At 35.5% G+C, this 9,142-nt stretch overlaps 1 protein-coding gene across 1 annotated transcript; it reads left to right on the top strand.

Moving 5' to 3' along the window:
* Nucleotides 1-2,260: 2,260 nt before the first annotated feature.
* Nucleotides 2,261-8,836, top strand: LOC105038818 (uncharacterized). Its single transcript, XM_010914723.3, is given in 6 exon segments — nt 2,261-2,400; nt 2,597-2,706; nt 2,881-3,080; nt 6,032-6,261; nt 8,431-8,578; nt 8,581-8,836. Coding segments are annotated over 5 exon segments (816 nt in total). The 5' UTR covers nt 2,261-2,400; nt 2,597-2,614; the 3' UTR covers nt 8,727-8,836.
* Nucleotides 8,837-9,142: the final 306 nt, after the last annotated feature.

Below are 9,142 nucleotides of genomic sequence, written 5' to 3'. Positions count from 1 at the left end.
TATCATATTATATTACCCTGTCGGCTAACTTTATCTAAGCTCACAAAATGAGGGCCATGATTGGATTAAAACACTTAAAAATAATAAATCCAACAATACCACATGTATATACTATACCATGTGAAACTGTGAAGAATCCAGATTCATTGCTCCCCCACCAGTGATCTTATCACTTCTAACTGCTGTCAATCAATATTACAAATAAAAAGATATAAATTTAGAGAAAAAAGAAGCACAACTTTTTTTTTTTAAATTATTATTTTGTATCATTTGCTTTTCATTTTTTTATTTATAAAAAGGAAAATGGATGCAAGATGGAAAATATGTTCCACCACCCATCATCTTTGTCAACTAAAACTGCTCGATGTTTGCCATTGCAATTGATTACATTACTGTAAATTGATGTTATCATTATACTGCTTCATTGATGACTTTCTATTAGCTTAATTGCCATCATCGAAGCCGACACCATCACATCCTCCACCCTTCTTCTTTTTTCACAATTATCAAGTCTACTGTGCATCATCATCATTCTTCCAATATAGATATTGCTGTTACCAACATTACAAATAATACTATTGAATGGTAGGCTAATTGTTGATGTGACTATAATATCTGCCATATCATTGTTTTTCCGGGATGCCACATATTTTGTTTTGGTATCTATCTAGCGTGAAATTTTTATTTTATTTTTAGTAAAAATGAAATAAGAATTACTAAAAGTAAAACTAAGCAATGATAACAGAAACTGAAAAACACTACCAAGTAATTCCCCCATAGAGAAAAACACTACTAAGTACAAGTTTGAGCTAGTGGTGTCCTGGAAAAGGAGGAATATTAAAATAAGGCAAAAAAACAAAAGGTGGGGAAAGAGAGAGAGAGAGCACAAATACCACGCCGCCTTCAATTGCTTTTCAAATTCATTTTGTCATTCTCAACCTAGAGTAGACAAAGAACCCTGTCAAGATAAGAAACAGAACCTCCTTCTGCCTAAGTGAGAAGAATAGATACGGCATGGCTGGGGTTTGTGCCATCAAGGTATTAGTTTACGCATGGCCAATCCAACTAACTCTATTTTGCATGGACTTCTATTATTCTCCACCTTCTAGTGATTCGATTTGAGGTGTAGTACGTAATTAGGTTACGTTTGGTTTGAAGGATTTAATTTTAAAATGAAAATAAAAATGAGTGGCTCCTATTCTAATTGTTTAATTGAAAAAAATGATATTCTTATTTCAATTTCAATCGTAAAAAAAAAAAAAATATATTTTAATCCTCCAAAATTCATTTTCTACTATCTTCTGTTATTCAAATCCCATCTCGATTTCAATTCTGATTCTGATCACGACAAAATATGTTGGAGGATATGAGCATTCCAATTTTTATTTCCATTTATAGAACCTTCTTCTGCCTGAAGTGAGAAGAATAGATACGGCAACTGGGGTTTGTTCCATTAAGGTATTAGTTTATGCACAGCCAATCCAACTAACTCTATTTTGCGTGGACTTCTATTACTGTCTACCCTTTGGTGATTTAATTTCGGGGTGTAGTACATAATTAGGCTATGCTTGATTGGAGGATTTAGATTTTGAAATGAAATGAAGATGAGTGACTTCTATTCTAATTGTTTCTTGAGAAAAGTTATATTCTTATTTCAATTTAAGAAAAATAAAAAATATCTTAATCCTCTAAAATTCATTTTCTATCATCTCTTATTATTCAAATCTCATCTCAATTCCAATTTGATCTGATCAGGAACAAATATATTGGAAGATATGATCATTCTGATTTCTATTTTTATTTATTTTGATTTTAATTTTAATTTAGATTTCGATCACGAACTAAACGCACCTTTACCATTAAAAGGAGCCAACCATCCTTTGAAATTTTCATATCCTATTCATAACCAAATCCTATCCAACATAACTCAACCTTAAAATAAGACTCTATCATAAATCCTAAATAGTTTGGAAGCTCTAATTCATACATAACTCATTCAAAATCAAACTCCAAGAATGCAAACCCATTCTAAACAAAAATATTTCCAGGCTGACACCTAAATTAAGCATTTGGATTGTCTGTTTTTGCCAGCCCAAGAAAGGAACCGAATAGGCCACATTGGATAGACATGTTGGACAAATAGTTTGTCTGGACAATGTCGGGCTCGTCCCTGAGCCGGTGGGCGCGAAGCAATGGGCTTGTTTTAATCGAGGGACAGACGCGAACGGCAAATGGGCTGCCGAAACTAGGGATGACAGCTCCACCAGCACAAAGCGAGGGGCTCTCTCGACTATATATATGCGTGATACTATGAAAGCGAGGCATGAGGACGCCACGATCCCGAGTACGAACGTGAACGTGAACGTGATTTCCGGATTAAAAGTCGCCGAGGACAGAAAGGTGGTCCTTTGCATGCAGAGTGCTGTCTTTTCTTCTTCGTCCTCTATTGTTTCTTCTTTCCAATTTGGTTACAATTTCGATTTGTTCTTCTGTTTCAACTTTGCTTTTTTGTTTAAGATTTTAGGTGGGTTTTTCCGGTCAAAATTTTCCCTTTTTTTAGGGTTGTTTTTGATGGTTCTTTATGATTTTTGAGTAGATTTGATAGATTGGAGCAATGGAAGGTTCTGGTAAGAGAGTTCTGATGACCTCCAATGGAGATGAGATCTCCAAGGGCATCGCCTACCATCTGGCCAAGTGTGGTTGCAGGTATGAGTGCAAAACTCCAGTCTTTTTACCTGGATTCTCTTCTTTTTTTAGCCTATTCCATTTAGCAGACCTCCTTATTAAGGTTTTATCCTATGCTCTCAATATGATTTGTTATATATAATTTTTTCTTTTTAATTTAACCTAAATATTTGCTTCTCACGATGCGTTATTTAGGTTAGTTTTGATGGGTGACAAAGATGTCCTTCAGAGCATGGTGGGGGAGATTACACGTTCCTTGAAGGGGATTGATCCATTTGAAGTGATTGGATTGAATATGGAAGAAGACAACGAAGCAGCTTTTGATGTCGCTGTCAGTAAAGCATGGAAATCCTTAGGGGAGTTGGATGCTTTCATTAATTGTTACACCTTTGAAGGTATATGCTTTTGATTGAGAAAAGTAACATCCATCTAATTCTTGTTGAATTGTAATCAAATTTTTCATTCATCTATCTGGATTCTGGATGCTTTAGATTTAAAGTATAGCATAATTTTATGTTTTAATTGAAATGCTGATTCTTGTGTACTATTGATATCTAGTTGTCATGAAAATGCTTGTAGCTTTCCTGTTGATTGATTAATAAAGTTTATAATCATCTAAAAAGAGGAGAAAGCATAATGAAGGTGCAGACAGTAATAAAACTCAACAGAATGTGGAACATTGAGTTAAGCATAATAAAAGAAACAACATAAGAATATGTCTGTAAAGCGTATCAGCAGTACAGACATCAACTAATGCCAGTGATATCATTAGTATCTCGAAACCCATGTCAGTCAAGATAACTTCTGAACCACGCAAGTATTTAATCAGCACTTGGAATTAGGCATATAAAGACAAGACAAGCAATATATGATCATGCCCCTGATAGTAGCACACATCAACCATTACTTTTATTTTCATCTGTAAGTCAGAGCAGCAGTTAGTCATAATAAGTATCAATACCATTAAGCATATAAGTTGAACCCCTTTAAGATGATGTAAAGAATACTACATGCTGTCAAGAGAAAATTAAACAACGAAGAATAACCAAGAAATAGTTCCTCCTCCTTCTTGTCAGACATAAAGTATGCAATGAACTATGATGCTTATCCACTAGCAAGCCTCTCACTGGACAATAATGACATGACTGCCACAACAAGACATACCTAACAGCTATGCTACCAGACATACCCCATCAAGCAGGCTTACCCAAATTATCTTCACTCAGGGGACAAAGAATATCTATAATTGTGAGCAAATGTATTTTTATTAGCAGGCATGAGCTGTTTGCAACATAGACATGCTTTGTCATCACCCAAAAATTATGGTTATACCTAACTTATATGCTAATGGAGATTACTTTTATCTTTGTATATTTTAATTTAGTCTATGGGGTCATCTTATGTTGTGGATATATAATTTCAAAATTTTCTCATAGGACAAAATGATAGTACCAGGGAATTAAGGCCATATAGAAGTTATTTTAATAGGTTAAAAATGTATATTTATGCATACATATACATACTGAAACTCATTCTTAACTTGTATAAACCTATGAGTGAACAATCTTATAAATTCCTTTTCCTTTATAGAGTACATGGTTTTTATTATTATCAATTAGTTCATCCATCTCACGGCTTGTCCATCATATAGCCTTGTCCACCAGTGTGGGTGATTTATGCTTCAGAATTTCAGCCACTGTCCCTCATATAGCTTATCCATCAGGTTTTACCTCATCCATTATGGAACTTTATGTGATCTATGTCACATCATACTTGATGATGTGGTCCTCTATGGACTGGGACAGATCAAGACATATCTAATACATACTTCATGCTTCTCCCCATATAATTAAGATACCTGTTTCCAGAAATTGTTCATAGTTTGTTAATATTTAGGTTTTAACACCTATCTATTAGCAATACAACTATATCTACTTTGTGCTTTACAAATTAGAAACTAAAGGAAATCCTTGTTCTGCATGTTTGAGAATACTTCCAGATCAGAACAATCAATGGATAAGTTTTCGATGGCATTAGGCTTTCTAGCCTCAGAATTTATGCATATCAAGAGTTCCAGGTGGTCAAGACCTGATAACATCACTTCTTCCCCAAGTGCACCTATCATTTCATTCATATAACCTTTTATTAGGAGAATCTTGCTTACTTCACATATCTTGATGCCATGTTTATGTGGTTGACCTTGCTCTGCTAATTGATCCTTGTCATCCATGGTCTTTTTGCAAACATATTTTACGACATGTTAAATGATTGAATTTGTTCATTATATATGTAATACTTTACGAGGAAGCATGATATCTGAAATACTAGAATCTGTAGAAAGGCATCAGAAAGAAGCTCATTTGAAGAGCTTGGAAACAAAATCCATAATGTTTTATGAGGCATAAGGTGCTGGGGTGATGAAGAGGTCAACATGCCAGATGAGTGTCATAGAGATGAAATTAAGACATGCATTGGTGAAAATATAAAGCATGGGAAGGGGGAGATGAGTCCAATAAATGAGGTGTAGGAGTTGAACAATTGAACATAGTGATGGGAAAGTGATTCTGTTGATACGGGCATATGTGACAAAGTTATAAAGGAATGTGGTAGAGATAAGTGATTGGATCTGTATTCCTTTTTTTTTCTTTAAAAAAAAAAGGAAACAGGAGGGAACTAGGGTCATCAAGATTTCATTAAGAAAATGAAATAAAATACAAAAGGATTGGATTTGTCAGTAATGGTCAAAAAAAAAGGGAACCTAAAAACTTGGATGGAAGTTGTAATGCCTTTGAGAAGCTTCCAGTAATATTGGTTGGCAAAAAATGGTTTCACAAGGCAGGCTTCAATTAGTTGGAACAAGTTTTGATGATACCATTTATCTTGCTTTATATTCTTTTGTACTTTTTTTACATTGTTGATTTTCTTTCAAATTTAAATATTTACTATTTTTATTATGTTATTGATTGGTGTAAATCTAGCAAAACCATGATAAGTTTGATTCAGTTTTGATCAAAAAGATAAGTTTGATCAAGTATAAGAAGGATTAAGGTTCTTTGTCATAATTTATCTATACTCTGAAGTTTATATTGAAGACAGAAAACTCACTGAAGTAATTGCTTAGCTCAATATATGTAGTGAACAACTTCATTTAATGTGAAAGACAATTTTCCTTGATAGCTTCTGTGACTCTCAGGATCAGCATTTCTACTTATACTTTTGCTGTCTAGCTGTTGTTTATCAAATTGACTCTTTTAATAGGTGCTGTTGGGATGGCCAAGATCACTTGTGTCCTGTGAAATATATATTCTTCAGATGGTTGACTAAATTTTTGTTTTTTCTGGAACAGGGAAGATTCAAGAGCCTCTACTTGTGTCTGAAGATGACTATAAAAAGATAATAAAAATTAATGTTATGGCTCCATGGTTCCTGCTCAAGGCCATTGCTAAAAGAATGAAGGATTCTGAGTTAGGAGGGTCCATAATATTTCTGACCTCAATTATAGGTTCAGAAAGAGGGCTGTATCCTGGTGCTGCTGCCGTTGGTTCGAGCATGGCTTCTGTACAACAGTTAATTCGGGTATGTGATCCTACTTTTATACTGGTGCAATTTCTACCTTGATATATGAATATTGCACCATTATATTGTTGTCCTAGAACTAAACAGATTTGATCAAATTTTCTTTGAGGAAGTACAATAACAATTTACTTGGTTTGCTGATTCTTGAGCACACACTGTGTTGCACAAGTAGTAAATAACTGACCCTCTTGCCTTCTTGCATGAGTGGGTGTTGTTCTTTCTTGCCTCTCCTTCCTGTACTATTGTGGTAGGGTCTATAATCCATAATCACTTTCTGTCACCCGTTTCCTCGTTCTGGTTCTGGGGCCTTATACAGTGTTCTCTTGCACACATCAACTGGCTATTTGTTAGTATATTTGGCTCTTAGACCTTGCTACCATTTGACTATTTGGGAGAAATATCACAAATGGTCCTAGGCTCCTTATAATGTATGTGGAGTTCATTTTGGTCAATCTTTTGTCCTTTAACACATAGTACTGGTCTATTTTTTAATCTGCATCAAACATGCAAACATTTCTATCTACATGGTTTCAGGAAGTCATATTTTGGCACTAAAGGTTCAATTTGTTAAACATAGGCATAGAAGATTAGGTACCTTATCAAACTCAGAAGCCTGACTGTGAAAAGAAGACCTTTACCTTTCCAAATGCTCAGTGATGGAAATCATTCGTATAGTTGGCTGTATTAGCATCCTTAAGCACAGTGAGGGGACTATGATTTCTTTTAAGTCCTTTTTCTCAAAATCTCTCCCATTATTAGCTTCCAAACAATATGCTACATACTCAAATGTTTTAAAGTTTCTATGCAGTCCACACAGAATAAAATTGAGGAAGTTTCTTAGTGATTTTTCAGCCTATGCTATCTCTGAACTGTAGCTCTAGTTATTCCGAAAGCAATCTACTGCAACAGAAGATTATTATAGCTAATTGAGACAAGTCATTGGATTGAGGAAAAAGAATAAAATTCTACTCTGGCAAATCTATATTGGTTGATGTATCATGCAATGTTCCAATGGATATTGGAATGGGAAGGTGAGGCTGGTGAATGTGACATCTGATTGCTGAGAAACTCTTATGACTTGAGCTGCACTGAGGATTGCTGCGAGCCCTCTTGGAGTTGAAACAGAGGTCTTTTGCAGACTCAACCATGTTGTCATAAGGGGATCTAGGGACTACAAGTCCTAACATATGGTCAAGAACTATACAACATCTGAAGAATCGGAAGGTTGACATAAGGACTAGGAAGCTGGGGACAACTTGAGAGCTCAACTTGAGTCTCAGTAGATTTTTCACATACCCAGGCAAGGAAGCCAGCAAACTGACCAAAAGACTAATAGTGCTGCTGATTTGAGCTTGTTTCATGAGATTGCAGCGCTTATTAGACCCCTTATCCTGGGAACAATTCAATAAGGATGTACTGAATGATGAATAGGAATGTCATATTACCAGTAAGGGGGAAAAAGAGAAGTCATGCCACCTTAATTGTGTCTTGTACCTATTGGGGTGGGGACAACATTTTCCATGGCCTTTGAACTTCATTAACCATTTTGACCATGATAACCTCCCATCTATTTACATACAAATTAGGGGTGGCTTTAAAGTAGGCCTATAAATCTTAGGGCATGTAGAGCAATTCAGTAGTGGATATATAGTATCAATATGCTTAGGCCTTGATTAGCCTTTTTTTTTTCCCGGGCCTACCTTAATTTAGGCAAGTGAAGTTTGCACGAACTGAATCAGTGAAGTGAACACTTTTTTTTTTCTGGATGATAATCATGACGAATCTCAATGCCACAGTTCTAAACCACGCATCCTTGTTTATTGAGCTTACAAATCCCTGCTAGATTCTCTGGTATCACTTTCATTTTCAATTGTCTCAGAATAGACAGGTGATACATAATTACTAGCCGTTGAGAATCTTATATGGGAATGACATGTGAATGATAAAACTAGTTGCTTAAATTTTCTTCTGCTTCATATTTAAGTATTCATACAACTGGGTTTATGTGAAGAGATATCAGTGCAGCAACTGTATTCTCTCGAATCTGGGATGACTGTCGGTAAATCTATGAATGTTTATTTACTTGCATCCTTTTATATTGCTGTTTCTTTTCTCCCATTGGTTTACTAAAGTTCATCATCCTGTAACTGTTTTCATTATATCCTGCAGGCATCAGCAATGGAGCTTGGCAAGTATAAGATAAGAGTTAATGGCATTGCCCGTGGCTTGCACTTGGGTGACAAATATCCTGTGTCAGAGGGAATAGAGAAGGCCAAGAAGTTGACCACTGTGGTGATGCCGCTGCGGAGATGGCTTGACCCAAAAATGATCTAGCTTCCACTATGATCTATTTGATCAGTGATGATTCTCGCTACATGACTGGCACCACCATCTTTGTTGATGGTGCCCAGTCCATTGTGAGGCCTCGAATGCGATCTTATATTAGTAGAAACCCAGTGAACTGATGTCTTCTTTTGCTATAAATCTAGTACACCACATCCAATGATGAATAATGTTTCAAGAAGCACAGAAACAATGAGCTTTCATACTAAGTAAATCCTATATGTTTTGATCAGCCTGAGATATGGTCTCGAGTTAAGTCTGTGCCAAAGATGGCTTTTTACATGCCTATCGTGCCATTTCAAGCTCTGGTGCAATGGGGACTGTTGCATGTACTATTTGGACATGGTTTGTCAAAATAAAAATTTCGAGAAAAAAAGTTTGATGGTTTTAGTTCCCTCAAAATTGACCTTGACAAGTTCAGACTTATTATTTGTCTATGCCTCTTAAGTCTTCTAGTTATGACTCCTGTTGTTTGTGATATTTCTTACCCAGCATACAAAATCCAAAATATCCTTTAATACACTAAGTACTGTTCTTT

Source organism: Elaeis guineensis, chromosome 1, assembly GCF_000442705.2.
Source record: "Elaeis guineensis isolate ETL-2024a chromosome 1, EG11, whole genome shotgun sequence".
Lineage (NCBI taxonomy): Eukaryota > Viridiplantae > Streptophyta > Magnoliopsida > Arecales > Arecaceae > Elaeis > Elaeis guineensis.
Note: the sequence above shows the minus strand (reverse complement) of the source record. Positions and strands in the feature narration are given on the sequence as shown.